Source organism: Hyperolius riggenbachi, chromosome 7, assembly GCF_040937935.1.
Source record: "Hyperolius riggenbachi isolate aHypRig1 chromosome 7, aHypRig1.pri, whole genome shotgun sequence".
Lineage (NCBI taxonomy): Eukaryota > Metazoa > Chordata > Amphibia > Anura > Hyperoliidae > Hyperolius > Hyperolius riggenbachi.
Genome location: NC_090652.1, coordinates 5,823,468 through 5,843,156, shown reverse-complemented (window position 1 = coordinate 5,843,156; position 19,689 = coordinate 5,823,468). Strand labels below are relative to the sequence as shown.

The 19,689-nt window shown below is 45.8% G+C and overlaps 1 protein-coding gene across 2 annotated transcripts in view; it reads right to left on the bottom strand.

Moving 5' to 3' along the window:
* Positions 1-2,518: 2,518 nt before the first annotated feature.
* GRAP (GRB2 related adaptor protein) overlaps positions 2,519-19,689 on the bottom strand; it is a 143,426-nt gene continuing 126,255 nt past the window's right edge. For both annotated transcript variants that reach the window (XM_068243513.1, XM_068243514.1), the window contains exon 6: positions 2,519-2,922. In XM_068243513.1, coding sequence (XP_068099614.1) covers positions 2,740-2,922 — 183 coding nt within the window. In that variant the 3' untranslated portion in view covers positions 2,519-2,739. The remainder of the gene's footprint in view (positions 2,923-19,689) is intronic.

Sequence of the window (19,689 nt, the reverse complement as noted above, 5' to 3'; positions counted from 1 at the left end):
GCAGTATAGGTTCGATAGGTAGGTTCCCGCAGTATAGTTTAGATAGGTAGGTTCCCGCAGTATAGGTTTGATAGGTAGGTTCCCCCAGTATGGGTTCGATAGGTAGGTTCCCCCAGTATGGGTTATATAGGTAGGTTCCGGCAGTATAGGATAGTTAGGTAGGTTCCCGGCGTATAGCTTGGCTAGGTAGGTTCCCGCAGTATAGGTTAGTTAGGTAGGTTCCCGCAGTATAGGTTAGTTAGGTAGGTTCCCGCAGTATAGGTTAGTTAGGTAGGTAGGTTCCTGCAGTTTAGGTTAAATAGGTAGGTTCCTGCAGTTTAGATTAGCTAGGTAGGTTCCTGCAGTTTAGGTTAGTTAGGTAGGTGCCCCGCAATATAGGTGTTAGGTAGGATCCCGCAGTTTAGGTTAGTTGGTATGGGCGGCATGAGTTGGGCGCAGGAGCGGGGGGAGCGGACATAATAGTAATAACTCACCTGCTTCCGCCGAACCCGCGCTGCTTCAATGTCCTTCCTTTCCCGGCATCTATCTAATTAGTAACAGCGCTTCCTGTGATGACATGCGGTACGTCATCACAGGGGGCGCTGTTACCAGGCAACAGACGCCGGGAGAGGAAAGATATTGAAACTGTGGGGGAACGGATGAAGAAGGTGAGTTATAACTATTATGGCCGTTCCCCCGCTCTGGCGCCCCCCCCCCCTCCTGCAGCACAATAAAGCGCCCCGGGCGATTGCACGTATCGCACGCCCATAGAAACGGGGCTGTAGCAGATGCCTCAAACCTGCTATAGTTGGTCATTGGGTGACTGGGGTTCAAATGCTGGAGAGGGGCGCAGCCGCTAACAGCCAATCTGATTTGTTTAATTTCTATGGGAATATACAAATTATTGATGCCAAAGACCCCAAAGCTCACAAACTTGGTCATTGAGTGTTTGTGCATTAGGGTTAGTAAAAGTGGGCGGAGCCAAAACCGGTCAAATACATACACGGGCAGGCAGTTCCAGGTCATTAGTGGGTGGAGACAAATACAAATTTCACTGGGAAAATGTCTATTGCAGCCATTCTTACACTGTTAATGGCAGGGTTCTCAAACTTTGCACAGTTGGTCACTGGGTGACTGGGTTAAATATTCAGAAAAGTGGGTGGAGCCTACAAAAGTGAATCAAACTTCACCTATTGCTTCTCAAGGGGAATATTTAATTGCTGCCATTCTTGCACTGTTAATGGCACAGGCCTTAAACCTGCTACAGTTGGTCATTGGGTGACTGGGGTTCAAATTCAGAAAAGAGGGTGGAGCCACAAACAGCCAATCAGATTTTTTTCATTTCAATGCAAATTATTGATTCCAAAGACCGCAAAGCCCACAAACTTGGTTATTGAGTAATTGTGTGTTAGGGTTAGAAAAAGTGGGCGGAGCCAACACTAGCCAAATACATACCCGGGCAACGCCGGGCAATCAGCTAGTTTTTACATAAAAAAACAGCAGGTAAGTCGATTTATAACAGATGGGTATAAAAAGGTATGCAGTATGTGCGCACACAGGAAGTGAGGGGGAGGAGCAGTCATGTTGGGCCCCCTGACCTCATGATTGGGACCACGTGTAATGGCACCTACTACAACCCCCTGCAGCAACAGTCCAGCTAATAACCGTTCCTTTTTATCCCGTGGCATAAAGTGTTTTATTACAGCCTTATTTATATGATAAGTTGTCTATAATATCATTATTCCTTTAAAAAGAAATGTATGGATTTTATGGTTTATTTTTATAAGGTTAAGGAACTAAAAAAACAAAAAACAAAATGAAAATATTTAAAATATTTTGTAAAATTAAAAAAATAAATCATGGCATTCATTGTGGCAATGGTCCAGCTGCAGTGTACTTCCATCCCAGATAAAGATAGATCAGAGTAGCGGCTCCTGTAATGTTACAGATAGTTAAGAGGAATTTAAGCTTAGGATTGAATTATATCCTTTTCCTTACCTTTCCCACTAGAAATCTTTACCTTTTCTCAAATAGATCATTTGGGGGGGGCTGATATTGTGGTGAAACCCCGCCCACAGTGTGATGTCATGACCATGACCCTGCCAGTTTGCTGTCTGTGAGCCTTGTTGCATTGTGGGCAATAACCCCTGTTTTCAACTGCCAAGCAACCAGTGTCTCCCTCTCAGCTCATGTCTTTATTTAAGAAAAAACTTTCAGCCTATCACATTGATAGTTGGTGTGTTTACAGACAAGGGCAGTTGGTGCTGTCTTTTTTTTCCATGCCTGCCAGCAATAAAGTTGATGACTTGCAGGCTCACGGTGGATTAAACAACATGAATGAATTACATGGCAGACGTCAATCATTTCTTGATCTATCTTCTATTTCTCAAGTTCTCACTTTGCAATGTATTTAAATTAGTTCCTCTTAACAACACTAGTTGTTCTCATAGTCAGACCAGCAGGTGAAGGGCAAAAACAATAAACATTGTTAAAAGTAAAATGTTATCAATAGAAAATAAAATATGTAAAGCAAAATATATTAAACACAAACTATACATTCCCTTTTAATGGCATTAAAAACAAATCTTCTGTTGGCAGACACCTATTTATAATATATATATTTATAAAATGTAAAATAGATTCTCTAGGAAAGTCTCTCTTCCTAAGACATAAGGAATTGCGTGGCCACGCCTTCTGCGTTATCTCAGTTGGGAGTGATGCGTGGATCGCCTGTCGGTCGCGCGATGAAGATAGATCAGGTCACAGTTGGACTTGCTTCACGTAATTCCGAGGAAAGATCCCGATCCTTCCTGCGATCCGGCCATTCCACCAGTTGGGATCTGAGTTGTCCAGGACTTCGATGATGTCTCCTGGCTGGAAGGGCAGCTCGGTGGGCTTGTCTGTCTGGTAGCGGTACTGAGCCTGGACAAACTGCTTTTTCCTCTGTGGACGAGAGAGAGAAGAAGAGAGAAGATTAGCAATGCTTCCCGACGCCAACAAACCCAGACAATCAGACTAGTGTCTCTCGGAACCTTCGGAGGAAGACAGAGAGAGATTGTGTGACTTTATTTGTGTTGTACTGGAGATAGTGTTAGGGAGAAAGGGAAATGGTTGTTAGAGACAAGGTGACCGGTTGTTAGGGAGAAGGGAAATGGTTGTTAGGGAGAAGGTGATTGGTTGTTAGGGAGAAGGTGATTGGTTGTTAGGGAGAAGGGAAATGGTTGTTAGGGAAAAGGTGACCGGCTGTTACGGAGGTGTCTGGTTGTTAGGGAGAAGGGGACTGGTTGTTAGGGAGAAGGTCGGTGGTAGTTGGGGAGAAGGTTGTTAGGGAAAAGCAGGGAACTGGTTGTTAGGGAAAGGAGACTGGCTGTAGGGAGAAGGTGGGTGGTAGTTAGGGAGAAGGTGACCGGTTGCTAGTGAGAAGGTGACCTGCTGTTATGGAGAAGGAGTCTGGTTGTTAGGGAGGTGACCTGCTGTTATGGAGAAGGTGTCTGGTTGTTAGGGAGAAGGGGTCTGGTTGTTAGGGAGAAGGTAGGTGGTAGTTAGGGTGAAGGTTGTTGGGGAGAAGCAGGGAACTGGTTGTTAGGGAGAAGGGGATCGGCTGTAGGGAGAAGAGGCCTGGTTGTTAGGGAGAAGGTAGGTGGTAGGAGAAGGTAGGTGGTAGTTAGGGAGAAGGTTGTTAGGGAGAAGCAGGGAACTGGTTGTTAGGGAGAAGGGGTCTGGTTGTTAGGGAGAAGGTAGGTGGTAGTTAGGGTGAAGGTTGTTGGGGAGAAGCAGGGAACTGGTTGTTAGGGAGAAGGGGATCGGCTGTAGGGAGAAGAGGCCTGGTTGTTAGGGAGAAGGTAGGTGGTAGGAGAAGGTAGGTGGTAGTTAGGGAGAAGGTTGTTAGGGAGAAGCAGGGAACTGGTTGTTAGGGAGAAGGGGATCGGCTGTAGGCAGGGCCGGGCCGAGGCAGAGGCAGGAGAGGCTCCAGCCTCAGGGCGCTGTGTAGGAGGGGGCACACAACTCACTCAGCTATCATTCCCCTATTGTGTTTGTAGCAGAGAGAAATAAGAAAAGGGGATACATGGCAGTGACTGCAAGCCAGATAACTAGAGATTAGGGTGTTGAGGGTGTTGGGGGCCCTGGGATGCCTCTTATTCTAATAGTAATCAGTGTGTGATGAATTGGGGGGGGGGGGGGGGTGCACTTTGGTGTCTCAGCCTTGGGTGCTGGAGGACCTTGTCCCGGCTCTGGCTGTAGGGAGAAGGGCTCTGGTTGTTATGGAGAAGGTGGGTGGTAGTTAGGGAGAAGGTTGTTAGGGAGAAGCAGGAAACTGGTTGTTAGGGAGTAGGGGATTGGCTGTAGGGAGAAGGGGACCGGTTGTTAGGGAGGTGAATGGTTGTTAGGGACAAGGTGACCGGTTGTTATGAAAAAGGTGACTAGTTGTTCGGAGGGTAAGCTAACACAGAAAACCTCCCCCTGCATTATACATAACCAGTGGCGTAGATGAGGAGCTTGGGGCCACGGTGCGAGTTTTACATGGGGGCTCCAAGCACTCTATTGATGTGGAGCCCCAAAACCTACCAAGGACAGCTGCAGGGTCAGAGAGGAATAATCAGAGTAGGAAACCGCTAGCTAAGGATCACCACTATGCAATGCACATATAGAGGGGATCATCATCAGCATAGCATTAGCACCAATGTAACGCTAATAAGATGGCTGAAAGAAGATCCCCTAGTGGGCTCCTCTGGTCCAGGGGATGCCTATTGCTACACCACTGTCCATAACAAGATATGGACAGAGATGCTTGCTTCTTGGTTCTGCAGAGGGAAGGTGAGTATAGATAGTGATTGGCTGCTGCAGCAGATCAGACAGTTCTGGAGACGCACGGCCGGTACAGCTCACTCATTGTCTGTGTCTCTGGGCTGTGCCATCTTGTCAGCCATCAATCTCATGCCTCATTGCTCTCACAATTACATACACAGACTCGGCCCCTCAGGGCCAGGCAGGCCCAGCATAGTTCAGCATCACAATAATGAAATTATCAGAGAAGAAATAGACAGAAAGGCTTTGAAGGGCTGCCAGCTATGAAATGAATGAATCCAGTCTTCCAATGAGAGAAGACGAGGTGGACCCGGCGCCTGCCTGCTGGTGAAAGCCTCCTAATCCCAGCATTTTACTGTGCCAGGTATATAAAGCTACGGGATGCGGAGTTCCCCCGCAGGGAGATGTCATGTGGGAACCTGATTTATGAGGAGCTGATTAAAATGTGAAAATAAACATAATAATCAGAGCTGTCACATATACACGCCACACAAACTAATTACAGCTGATATATGTGCGCCCTTCATCTACGCAGGAGCAATCCCGCCAGCCAGGCCTGTCACAACACTAACCGCGCAAACTACAAATCACCGGATATCCCGCTACCTGTACTGAGGAAACACCAAGTGGGAGGAACATGGAGGACCTGCTGTACAGCCAATCTGAAGTGAAAATAAACTTATGAGATGATTAATTGTATGCATAGTACTAGTCTAATGCCCTCCCATATTATTATTATGTATTTATGTAGCACTGACATCTTCTGCAGTACATTACAGAGTACATAGTCATGTCACTGACTGTCCTCAGAGGAGTTCACACTCTAATCCTACCATAGTCATAGTCTAATGTCCTACCATATTATTATAATTATGTATTTATATAGCACTGACATCTTCTGCAGCACATTACAGAGTATATAGTCATGTCACTGACTGTCCTCAGAGGAGCTCACACTCTAATCCTACCATAGTCATAGTCTAATGTCCTACCATATTATTATTATGTATTTATATAGCACTGACATCTTCTGCAGCACATTACAGAGTACATAGTCATGGCACTGACTGTCCTCAGAGGAGCTCACACTCTAATCCTACCATAGTCATAGTCTAATGCCCTCCCATATTATTATTATGTATTTATGTAGCACTGACATCTTCTGCAGTACATTACAGAGTACATAGTCATGTCACTGACTGTCCTCAGAGGGGTACACAATCTAATCCTACCATAGTCATAGTCTAATGTCCTACCATATTATTAATATGTATTTATATAGCACTGACATCTTCTGCAGCACATTACAGAGTACATAATCATGTCACTGACTGTCCTCAGAGGAGCTCACAATCTAATCCTACCATAGTCATAGTCTAATGTCCTACCATATTATTATTATGTATTTATATAGCACTGACATCTTCTGCAGCACATTACAGAGTACATAGTCATGTCACTGACTGTCCTCAGAGGAGCTCACACTCTAATCCTACCATAGTCATAGTCTAATGCCCTCCCATATTATTATTATGTATTTATGTAGCACTGACATCTTCTGCAGTACATTACAGAGTACATAATCATGTCACTGACTGTCCTCAGAGGGGTACACAATCTAATCCTACCATAGTCATAGTCTAATGTCCTACCATATTATTAATATGTATTTATATAGCACTGACATCTCCTGAAGCACGTTACAGAGTACATAGTCATGTCACTGACTGTCCTCAGAGGAGCTCACAATCTAATCCCTGCCATAGCCATAGTCTAATGTCCTACCATATTATTATTATGTATTTATATAGCACTGACAGCTTCTGCAGCACATTACAGAGTACATAGTCATGTCACTGACTGTCCTCAGAGGAGCTCACAATCTAATCCTACCATAGTCATAGTCTAATGTTCTACCATATTATTATTATGTATTTATATAGCACTGACATTTTCTGCAGCACATTACAGAGTACATAATCATGTCACTGACTGTCCTCAGAGGAGCTCACACTCAACCCCCTACACCTGACAGAAAATGTTTTTAAGATCTTCACAGATGCAAATAATACACAGTAACAATTTTTAAATTCTTGAAATATAAGAAAGTGGAAGCTATAGGCACATTACATTTAATTATATTTACTGTATATTAATGCCATGTTAGTGGAAAGTGCGTACGATGTTCTGATGCATTTCGTGGTCAAAGAGCCACTTCATCGGGATAGTGAGAGATTATATGATATTGTGCTGAGGTGAATTTAGCCGGAAGAGCCAGTGGGTAGGATTTAATAATAAAAAGCTGGTCACATATTAACCTTTTGGGGACCGCCGCTATGAGATCCTACGCCGCACTTGTGGCTGTTCTAGCCTGATGCGGTGTAGGATCTAGACCCGCAATTACCGCTTCCCGACGCGATCGTGCGCACCCGAGAGGGGAGATTAAGCTTTCATATGACAGCTGGCATCTCCCCTCAGTGATCAGCAGCCATCGCGTATGGCTGTTGATCAAATGATCATTACGATTGTCGGCGGATCGTAGTGATCACTTTGACAGCTGCGGCGGTGGGAGGGAGGGGGGGAGAAGAGGATCCCCTCACCTCCCTGTCGTTTCTGCAACGATCGGTGCTCCCCACCGCTCTGACCGGCATCTCTGCTCCCTCTGACGTTAGCGCCGGGTCCCGGCTTGATGACGTCATCAAGCCGCGACCCGGAACTGAGCGGCAGTAGGAGCAGAGATGCCGGAGCAGAGGGGTCCAGTGCGGCTCATCGCTGGAGCCTGGGAGGTGAGTGAAGGCTGCTGCACACAGGGGCCACCATGGGGACACCATACCCAGGACACAGAACTGGTGATCCGGCTGTCTGACCCCCCAAACGCGCGCCCTCCCATGCAAAAACGCCTGGTCCTTAAGGGGGTTAGGCGGCTGGTCCCAAAATGGTTAAAGAGGGACTGTCAGCCACAAAATCAAATTCCCTTTACCCACTACACTGCGTTTATTATGCAGCCTGGAACCTCACCCTGCACTGCAAGCACTCCAATCTATTCAGAAATGTTTCTGCTGTAATAAATCTTGTCATCCTGGCTCTGTTTTTGCCATCGAGAGAGGGAAGCTTGTCATGACCCCTCCTACTTTCCTGCTCCTCACTGATTGGCTGAGGGAAGTTCAGTGCTGCTGAAATACGATCTATGCCTGTGCTCTCATGTATTTACAAAGCAAGCTAGCTATGACAGTGCAGTTTCTAGGAGAAAAAGAGTAAGGCCTGGAACCCACTGCAAACCGCAAACGCTAAACGCAACCGCTAGCGTTTTGCCTGAGCGGTTTGCAAGCTGATTCATGCGAGTTTTCGGTCGCGTTTTGCAACAGTGTATTTTTTTTCTCAGCGGTTGTGTAGCGTTTTGCGTTTCGCATTTTTATCCTGATTGGTCCTGTGAATAATTTTTAATTTTGTTACAGTGTGCTGAACCGCAAAACGCTAGCAGAACCGCTCAGTTTAGGTTTTGCTGAGTGTTTCTGCTAGCGTTTCAATACTTTGCATTGAAGCGCTAACGCTCCCAAAATGCTGCATGTCCTGCGTTTGCGTTTCTGAGAAACGCAAACGCTCCTGTGGAAGTTGCCCCATCCATTAACATTAGCCCAGCGTTTTGGCAAACTGCTAGCGTATCGCAGTGCTGCCAAAACGCTGCCAAAAGCGCTCCTGTGGGTTCCAGGCCTGAGGGAGGAAATGACATCAGGATTGGCTTCAGTCAGAGGCAGCAAAGATGGAAAATGCTGGGAACAGTTTTCTCTTTATTTACTATATAAAATTCACTGAAATCAAAACATGGACAGTACAATACAGATGTTATGTAAGTAGTACAAGTCGTTATCTACTTATATATGTGATTTTTTTCCTGGCATAGTATGGATGACCCTGCTGCTTTAAGCAGGGAGATGTTTTTAAAAGTATTGTTGGCGATTACCGTAAATAGCCGGGCTGGTTTCGCCAGACTCTGCGGGAGAGAGCGTCTCACTCTGTCACCGATAAGCAGATGTAGAGATGATGTGCATAGATAGAAAGCAGCAGCTCGGCCTATCATACTTTATTAGTATTTGAATATATTTGTACGCAGTGTTTTCTATGTATTTATGTATGTATTATGCACGTATGAAGATTAATTAGACATCATTATATAACCCTGAATAACCTCATTTATGTAATCAACAACATGGGTTTACTAAAGACAGGCCTTGTCTCACCAACATGCTCAGATGAATTGAATGTGAATGTAGATCTCGGGAAAGCAATTGATGTAGTGTGTTTTGACTTTGCAAAGGTTTGTGCCACTGTTCCCCACAATAGCCTAATGCAGAAGCTGGGGATAGAGGGACCAGAGCCGGGACAAGATCCGCCGGGACCCAAGGCTGAGACACCAAAGTGCGCTCCTCCATCCCTCCCACCCCAGCCGTCACACACTGATTGCTATTACACTAAGAGGCCCCTCCCCCATCCCTCCCACCCCAGCCGTCACACTGATTGCTATTACACTAAGAGGCACCCCAGGGCCCCCAACCCCTGTAACACCTTAACCTCTAGTTATCTGGCTTGCAGTCACTGCCATGTATCCCCTTTTCTTATTTCTCTCTGCTTCAAACACAATAGGGGAATGATAGCTGAGTGAGTTGTGCGCCCCCTCCTACACTGCGCCCTGAGGCTGGAGCCTCTCTCCCCTCTGCCTCGACCCGGCCCTGAGAGAGACAAGGTGGGGGTGGGGGGGAGAAATAGATGACGTATACTTAGATTTTGCAAACAAGGGCAACAGCAATAATATTGTTATCTTTTATTACAGGTACTGTCAGTCATAAGAGGGTCCAGGAGTTACACTTACTATAAAGGAGGCCACAGGGGCAATGGCGTAGCTAAGAAGTCGTGGGCCCTAGTGCGAGTTTTACATTGAGGCCCCCCCAAGCATGCTATAGATAACAATTGATACGGTGCACCAAAACCATCCAAGGACAACCACAGTGTCAGAGGTGCAAGAAGGGGATGGGAAACAGTGTGCTAATGATCACTACTATTCAAATCAACTATAGAAGTGAATATTATCAGCACAGAAGCAATAAAGAGCTAATACTGTGCTTGAGGGGTGGGCACCTCGGGGACCCTCTAGCCCAAGGGCCCCAATGCAGTCGCTACCTCTGCACCCCCTATTGCTACGCCACTGAACAGGGACTGACTTTATAAATGGTGCCACACTAGAAAAGGGGCTGTACTGATTATAAAGGGGCAACAGGGGCTGTGTTTTTTTTTTTAAAAAAAAGGTTGCTATAGGAGCTGCACTTGTGGAGGGAGCCAAACCTATTATAATCGGGGGGGCTGGGCACACATATTATAAAGAGGGTGACTTGTTTTTGGGGTGCACAGTTGCTGCATTTGCCATTTGGGGGTAATAGTTGCTGCATTTATCATTTAGGGTTCATAATAGCTGTGTTGCTGCCTTTGTCTCATGGCTCATGGTCACTTCATTTGACATTGGGGAACTCATGTTTGCTGCATTTGCCATTTGAGGGTTATTGGTTGATGTGTTTGACATTGGGGATCTCATGATTGCTTCATTTGTCATCTGGGGATTCATGGTCACTCCATTTAACATTGTCCACTTGGAAACTTTTGGTCCCAGAGCCTTCTGTCATGCTGCCCCTACGTTTTGGAACTCCTTACCTCAACAGATCAAGACAGCTCCATCCCTGGACGTGTTTAAATCCAGACTGAAAACCCACCTGTTCAGTTTGGCATTTGCAAAAATATAACTTTTGTTGTGTGAATACTTCATCCTACCAATTACTGAATCTGAGAGAGCCTAAGCGCTTTGAGTCCTACAGGAGAAAAGCGCTATAGAAATGTTATTGTATTGTATTGTATGGTTGCTGCATTTGTCATCCAGGGGCTCATGGTTGCTGCATTTGTCATCCAGGGGCTCATGGTTGCTGCATTTGCCACCTGGAGGTTTATGGTTAGCATGTTGACATTGGGGGGCTCATGCTTGCACCATTTATCATTTAGTAATGCTTATGCAGGGGTTCTCGAGATTCGGCAAGGGTTCCTCCCGGCAGAAAGGCTGTATTACATTTTAGCTGAAATATTAGAACTGCTCGTCAGCAAGATTACACCACCTGTAAATGTGACGTGGTGATGGACTATGTACTGGTTGCACCATTCCCCCTTTATGTGTTGTGTGATCACATATTAGTCAATAGCGTGACGTGATATTATTGCGCCATCACACGGTGTATTATCTGAATTCTGCTGGGCATAAGTAATAGGAAGCAGAACAGGTGTTTGCATAGCTTACACTATAGTAAACGTGAGCACATGTTCCTAATCTCCATTTTATTCAACGTTTATGAGTTAGGCTCATTGTTATAAATCCATAATAGCCCTGGCATTATCCTGAACCCTCCATTTAACTGCCCCTGAGGTAAACATGGGCATTTCATGCTGAGTATATGATGACTGGGTATATAATTATAGGTTACTGTCTGTGAGAATGGCGTGACCAAAGCCTGCTCCAGAGCTATACTGAAGCAGGGAACTAGTACTAAGAGTGTCAGGGAGATGCTCCCCAGTGTCAGAAGGAAACCCTGCCCCTTTCATTATTCATAGTGTCAGGAGGAAACCCTGCCCCCTTCCATCATTCATAGTGTCAGGAGGAAACCCTGCCCCCTTCCATCATTCATAGTGTCAAGAGGAAACCCTGCCTCTTTCATCATTCACAGTGTCAGGAGGAAACCCTGCCCCTTTCATCGTTCACTGTGTCAGGAGGAAACCCTGCACCTTTCATCATTCATAGTGTCAGGAGGAACCCCTGCCCCCTTTCATCATTCATAGTGTCAGGAGGAAACCCTGCCCCTTTCATTATTCATAGTGCCAGGAAGAATCCCTGCACCTTTCCCTGTTCACAGTGTCAGGAGGAAACCCTGCCCTTTTCATCATTCATAGTGTCAGGAGGAAACCCTGCCCCCTTTCATCGTTCACAGAGTCAGGAGGAAACCCTGCCCCTTTCATCATTCACAGTGTCAGGAGGAAACCCTGCCCCTTTCATCATACAAGCTTTTCTATTCCTTCTTTAACAATATGCATAGCTACACTATCCAGCTCACCCCACCTCCAGAAAGCTGTATACACTGAGTGGCCCCCAAACACATTCTAATAACGGGTTAGTCCACCTGTAGCTCTGATCACAGTCGATATTCTTCTTGGCGTGGACTCACTAAGAGGCTGATACCGTTGCTGGGGAATATTGGCCCATGCTGACATAATGGCAGCTCTAAGTTGGGTCAGATTAGATGTTGGTGTTTCCAAGCTTTGACGTGATCTTTCGACTTCGTCCCACAAATGCTCAATAGGATTGAGGTCAGGGGGCTGAGCTGGTCATGGAAGCAGGTTAAACTCTGAGTGATGTTCCTCAAACCAACTTGAGGCCAAATGAGTGCTGTGGCAAGGGCCCATAACAGGCATCTTTTCCTATTTCCCAAGGCCGCTACGTGGGACCCTTTCCCTCTCTTGGCCGTATATGAGTGCATCCATACCAGGCATGTGCAAGTAATGGCCAGTAGAAAGAAGTGCCTCGTGCACAGAGGAAAAAGCATGCACAAGCGACTTTGTTCAACTGGCCATGCCTGGACCTTCTCACACAAGCTCATTATGGATGGACCTGTACATGGTGGGAGCGTAACCACAAGAAGCATATTCGACAAGCTCTTGTTGTGTATGCTTAGAGGGACCCTACGCTGTAACAAGGGGGTGGGGGGAATAAGAGGATTGGGGAAGTCTGAGGACTATCTAGAAGCTCCTGACTACTGAGATACCATATATACTCGCATATAAGCCGACCCGTGTATAAGCCTTTCACTCAGAAACCAGGAAAAAGTGATTGACTCACATATAAGCCCCTTCCCCAGTATAGCCCCCTCCACAGTAGCCAGACATACCCCAAGAATGAGATACAACTGTGTCTCAAGACGCCCTTCGATGGAATCATAGATATGAGACACAGCGATTGCCACACAGGAAGAATCCCTGATCATTGCACCGCTGACACGTTGCTTGCACGCTCCGCTCCACAAGCCAGGGGACACAGGTAGTCTTGAGCAGTGCACTCTGCACACCATGTTGCAGGGGATGGGGGGCACAGACACAGCAGGGAGCCAGCTGGCAAGAGCAGGATCACTAGTGCACAATGCTTACACTCCACTGCCAGTAACAAAACCTGCTCCACCATCCGTTCTGCTCCACTGACTTTCCAGCACATTTTTCGTGCTGAAAAATCAGGCTTATATACGAGTGTAGAAGGTAAGTATCTAATTTTATTTGGTCTACAGGTACTCGTTATTGATTTCTCTTATTGTATAAGCTAATGTTGTCAGTGTAGTGTCACCCCCTCCTACTACTCCACCAGGGTGAGTAATGGCCTCCTGGACTCCCTAGAAGAAGGGTCACCTCGTCTCCTCCCCTTTGTCGTGGTCACCATACAGCCTGTAATAGGGTGACCATCAGTGGTGTAACTACAATTCATGAGGCCCACCAGAGAATCTTTGATGGAGCCACCGCAATGCTCACACCCCTTCCCTTGCCTCCCCTTGGTGCCCTTCACGGCCTTGGGGCCCATCTCACACCCCTCCCACTGGTGCCCCTCACGGCCTGGAGCCCATCTCACACCCCTTCCACTGGTGACCCTCACAGCCTGGGGGCCCACCTCACACCCCTCCCCTTGGTGACCCTCACAGCCTGGAGGCCCATCTCACAAGGGTCATAAAACAAGTGTAGCCATCGTGATCTACACACCCATACACACCAAAGTGGACAAGCACCATCTCATAATATGATCACTTTAATTATGTAAAGAACCGGAATGTGCAGAATGGCATAAAAGACATGTAGACCATTAAAACCAAAGCTGCACCTCCAAAAACTGCACCAAACTGGTATAATATTGAAAAATCCGAACAGCAACTTACAATAGTTAAAGGGATCCTAAACTGAGAGGGAAATGGATGTTTCCTTTTAAACAATACCAGTTGCCTGGCAGCACTGCTGATCTCTTTGGCTGAAGTAGTGTCTGAATCACACACCTGAAACAAGCATGCAGCTAATCCAGTCTGACTTCAGTCAGAGCACCTGATCTGCATGCTTGTTCAGGGGCTGTGGCTGAAAGTATTAGAGACACAGGATCAGCAGGACAGTCCGGCAACTGGTATTATTTTAAAAGGAAAAATCCATATCCTTCTCAGTTTAGGTTCCCTTTGAACAACCACAAAGATAAAAACACTTAAAATATCAGAGCTAGGAAGTGGCTCTTTGGGAGCCCTGTCCCTCTGTCCCTCTATCCTCCTCATTTGTCCCTCTTTCAGGACTGATTTACAGATCTGTGTAAATATATGTATTTATCTACTGAGAAATGTAATTGATTGACTCTAAACTTTATTCCCATCCTTTACATTGATATATTTCTAATTTTCATGTGTTAATGTGAAGGAAAATGAACCAGGATAGAGAGGACCAGTGTGGTTTGAATTATACACACAACCGGAAAATGTGGTAGCTGCGCCGCGCCGAAAAATGGGCGTAGCCATGACATTGTATGGGTGGAGCTAACGTAATGATGTAACAGCGAGGCATAAGAAAGCAGTGTTTACGCCATGATGTGGTCAAACGAGGATTCGCTTCATGGGTGTGCAGAAACTGTGTGATGCTAATAGTATACCGTAACCACAAAGCAGCAAACACAACCAACTATGGCCATTAAATAATAAATGCAGTAACAGTTACCCCAGACACCACGAAATAAACGCAATGTGGGCAACATGTCAGCACAAAATAAACGCAATGTGGGCAACATATCAGTATAAAATAAATGCAATGCGGGCAAACATGTCAGTACAAAATAAACGCACTGCGGGCATACATATCAGTACAAAATAAACGCACTGCGGACAAACATGTCAGTACAAAATAAACGCACTGCGGGCAAACATGTCAGTACAAAATAAACGCACTGCGGGCATACATATCAGTACAAGATAAACGCACTGCGGACAAACATGTCAGTACAAAATAAACGCACTGCGGGCAAACATGTCAGTACAAAATAAACGCACTGCGGGCATACATGTCAGTACAAAATAAACGCACTGCGGGCAAACATGTCAGTACAAAATAAACGCAATGCGGGCAAACATGTCAGTACAAAATAAACGCAATGCGGGCAAACATATCAGTACAAAATAAACACATTGCGGGCAACATGCCAGCACAAAATAAACGTATTGCGGGCAACATGTCAGCACAAAATAAACGTATTGCGGGCAACATGTCAGCACAAAATAAACGCATTGCGGGCAACATGTCAGCACAAAATAAATGCAATGGGGGCAAACATGTCAGCACAAAATAAACGCACTGCGGACAAACATGTCAGTACAAAATAAACGCAATGCGGGCAAACATGTCAGTACAAAATAAACGCAATGCGGGCAAACATATCAGTACAAAATAAACACATTGCGGGCAACATGCCAGCACAAAATAAACGTATTGCGGGCAACATGTCAGCACAAAATAAACGTATTGCGGGCAACATGTCAGCACAAAATAAACGCATTGCGGGCAACATGTCAGCACAAAATAAATGCAATGGGGGCAAACATGTCAGCACAAAATAAACGCATTGCGGGCAAACATGTCAGCACAAAATAAACGCAATGGGGGCAAACATGTCAGCACAAAATAAACACATTGCGGGCAACATTTCAGCACAAAATAAACGCATTGCGGGCAACATGTCAGCACAAAATAAACACACTGCGGGCAAACATGTCAGTACAAAATAAACGCAATGCGGGCAAACATGTCAGTACAAAATAAACGCAATGCGGGCAAACATATCAGTACAAAATAAACGCATTGCGGGCAAACATGTCAGCACAAAATAAACGCATTGCGGGCAACATGTCAGCACAAAATAAACACACTGCGGGCAAACATGTCAGTACAAAATAAACGCATTGCGGGCAAACATGTCAGCACAAAATAAACGCATTGCGGGCAACATTTCAGCACAAAATAAACGCATTGCGGGCAACATGTCAGCACAAAATAAACACACTGCGGGCAAACATGTCAGTACAAAATAAACGCAATGCGGGCAAACATGTCAGTACAAAATAAACGCAATGCGGGCAAACATGTCAGTACAAAATAAACGCAATGCGGGCAAACATTTCAGCACAAAATAAACGCATTGCGGGCAACATGTCAGCACAAAATAAACGCAATGCGGGCAAACATGTCAGAACAAAATAAACGCACTGTGGGCAACGTCAGTACAAAATAAACGCAATGCGGGAAACATGTCAGCACAAAATAAACGCATTGCGGGCAACAGGGCTGTGGAGTCGGTACAAAAATCTTCCGACTTCAACTCCGACTCCACAGTTTATGAAACTCCGACTCCAACTCCGATTCCGGTTACCCAAAATGGCTTAGACTCCGACTCCTCGACTCCGACTCCAACTCCGACTCCACAGCCCTGGTGGGCAACATGTCAGTACAAAATAATGCATTGCAGGCAACATGTCGGCACAAAATAAACGCATTGCGGGCAACATGTCAGCACAAAATAAACGCAATGGGGGCAAACATGTCATTACAAAATAAACGCAAAGGGGGCAACATGTCAGCACAAAATAAACGCATTGCGGGCAACATTTCAGCACAAAATAAACGCACTGCGGGCAAACATGTCAGCACAAAATAAATGCATTGCGGGCAACATTTCAGCACAAAATAAACGCATTGCGGGCAACATTTCAGCACAAAATAAACGCACTGCGGGCAAACATGTCAGTACAAAATAAACGCAATGGGGGCAAACATGTCAGTACAAAATAAACGCATTGCGGGCAACATTTCAGCACAAAATAAACGCAATGGGGGCAAACATGTCAGTACAAAATAAACGCAATGGGGGCAAACATGTCAGCACAAAATAAACGCATTGCGGGCAACATTTCAGCACAAAATAAACGCATTGCGGGCAACATATCAGCACAAAATAAACGCAATGGGGGCAAACATGTCAGCACAAAATAAACGCACTGCGGGCAACATTTCAGCACAAAATAAACGCATTGCGGGCAACATATCAGCACAAAATAAACGCAATGTGGGCAACATGTCAGCACAAAATAAACGCAATGTGGGCACATTTCACCTGGAAAAAAAAGCATTTACTCACCTGACAGAAGTCCCCTCACGCAGCCGGCCTCTGGTGTGTGTGCAGCTCCCCCGGACGATCCTCCTCCAATCTCCCGCGCTCACAGGCAGAGCAGGGCTACGGCAAGATGGCGTCCGAAGGCGGAGCCCTGTACTGGAGACACAAATAGTCTCCAGTACAGGGCTCCGCCTCCGGACGCCATCTTCCCGTAGCCCTGCTCTGCCTGTGCCTGCCGGAGCACAATGCAGGCTGCTGGAGCGGGGCTGCGGGGAATGAACTAGCACAGCGTCTATGAGACGCTGCGGCTAGTTCATTGTACGGTGACCAGAGTCCCGAGGCCGGGACGTCCCGCTGCTAAAAGCGGGACATTTCCTGGGACCTCATGCAGCCTGGGACAGCGCCCCCCAAAGGCGGGACGCGTCCTGGGTAAAGCGGGACGTATGGTCACCGTACCTTTAACTACTTGAGGAACGCAGTGTTAAACTCCCCTAAAGACCAGGCCATTTTTTGCTAAATTGGCCACTGCAGCTTTGAGGCCTAGCTGCAGGGCCGCCCCCCCCCCCCCCCTTTTCTCCCCACCAAAAGAGCTCTCTGTCGGTGGGGTCTGATTGCTTCCCCAATGTTTGGGTTTTTTTAATCAATATTTTTATTTTCTATTATTTTTACATTTTTTTTTATTTATCTCCCCTGCCAGCCAATCAGCGTGATCGGCTGTCATAGGCTTCAGCCTATGACAGCCGATCAATCTGTCATGTCTCCCGGGGGGACAGTCGTGTCACACGGCTGTCCCCAGTACAGCGCTGCCTTAGATCGCAGCGCTGTACAGCAATAAAAGACGGCGGTTGTAGGCGATCGCCACTGGGAGACTGAAGGGGGGCGGAGCTCCGCCTACCAAACGGAGATGCGCGCGAGATCTCCTGCAAAAGCCAGCCCCAGGGCTTGTTGCCAATTGGAGTTAGGCGGTCCTGGGGCTGCCACCGCGGTCACGCTAATTGGTGTGACGCAGTCTTTAGGTTGTTAAGTGCAGATATAAAATTTGCCATAACGACTTCCTGTGGCAATGCATTCCACATTTTAATCACTCTAACTGTAAAGAACCCTTTCCTAAGTAAATGGCTAAAACGTTTTTCCTCCATGCGCAGATCATGTCCTCTAGTCCTTTGAGAAGGCCTAGGGATAAAAAGCTCATCCGCCAAGCTATTATATTGCCCTCTGATGTATTTATACATGTTAATTAGATCCCCTCTAAGGCGTCTTTTCTCTAGACTAAATAAACCCAGTTTATCTAACCTTTCTTGGTAAGTGAGACCTTCCATCCCACATATCAATTTTGTTGCTCATCTCTGCACCTGCTCTAAAACTGCAATATCCTTCCTGTAATGTGGTGCCCAGAACTGAATTCCATATTCCAGATGTGGCCTTACTAGAGAGTTAAACAGGGGCAATATTATGCTAGCATCCCGAGTTTTTATTTCCCTTTTAATGCATCCCAAAATTTTGTTAGCTTTAGCTACAGCTGCTTGGCATTGAGTACGATTATTTAACTTGTTGTCGATGAGTACTCCTAAGTCCTTCTCCAAGTTTGATGTCCCCAACTGTATCCCGTCCTGCAGTCCTCCTGATCCACGCAATGCCACGTCAGCAGAAATCAGCTGATTCTCAGCAAGGCTTTGGGCTCTGAAGTTATGAACTCATTTGGCGTGTTTGTCTATAAACACGTTTGCCTGGGATCTGCGCTGAGCACGGTGAGGTATACGATCTGGGCAGGTCCGACCGCCTGGAGCGTGTCAATAACCATTACTGTGTGATTTTTTTCTACTGTCAGCATTATACGCTCAGGGTTTGTCAGCTTGTAATAGGCATTGCTGAGCTGCGATTGGCTGCCCGTTAATACCGCGGTAATAACACAGTACTGAAGCCAAGCATTTTATTAGGAGTTGTGTGCCCGGATCTGCCTGTAAACAGCAAAAAGACGCGCTCAGAGGAATGCAGCTTCATGTAGGGAGGACTTTCCATCTTGGCGATTTCTAAGTGGCAAACACACTACAAACACCAGCATGCCCTGCCGAGCTTCCCTCCAGCAATGATTCTTAATCAGCTAATTACGATTATGCAAAATTTCGCCCATATGCCCATACGTAATTACGATAAACAAATTCGATTGAGTTTGTGTTGTCATTTGTAATTTCCCCTAATTATCTCGTAATTTTCGCGGAATTTCATGTCGACTTTACATGCAATTGTCACCAAAACTGCTACATATAGAATAGTAGGTACAAGTCAAAAGCGCATCAAAAAAGACTTTTTAGTTTTTGAGAAAATGCAAAAGAAACATGGGTTTTAAACTCAGAAAAATGACAATCTAAAAAACATTTTTCCTCTGTATTTTTTAAATTGATTTTCTCAAAAACGACACACTCTTCTTAAAAAATATTTTTTTTGACTTGTACCCACTATTTGCCTTAAAGGGGAACTCCAGCCTAAACAAATATACTGTCATTAGGTTACATTAGATATGTTAATTAAAACAGATCGGTAATATATTCTACTACCTACCCTGTTTTAAAAGAACAGGCAAATTTTTGTGATTTCATGGGGGCAGCCATCTTTTTCATGATGGCAGCCATCTTTTTGGTTGAAAAGAGGTGACA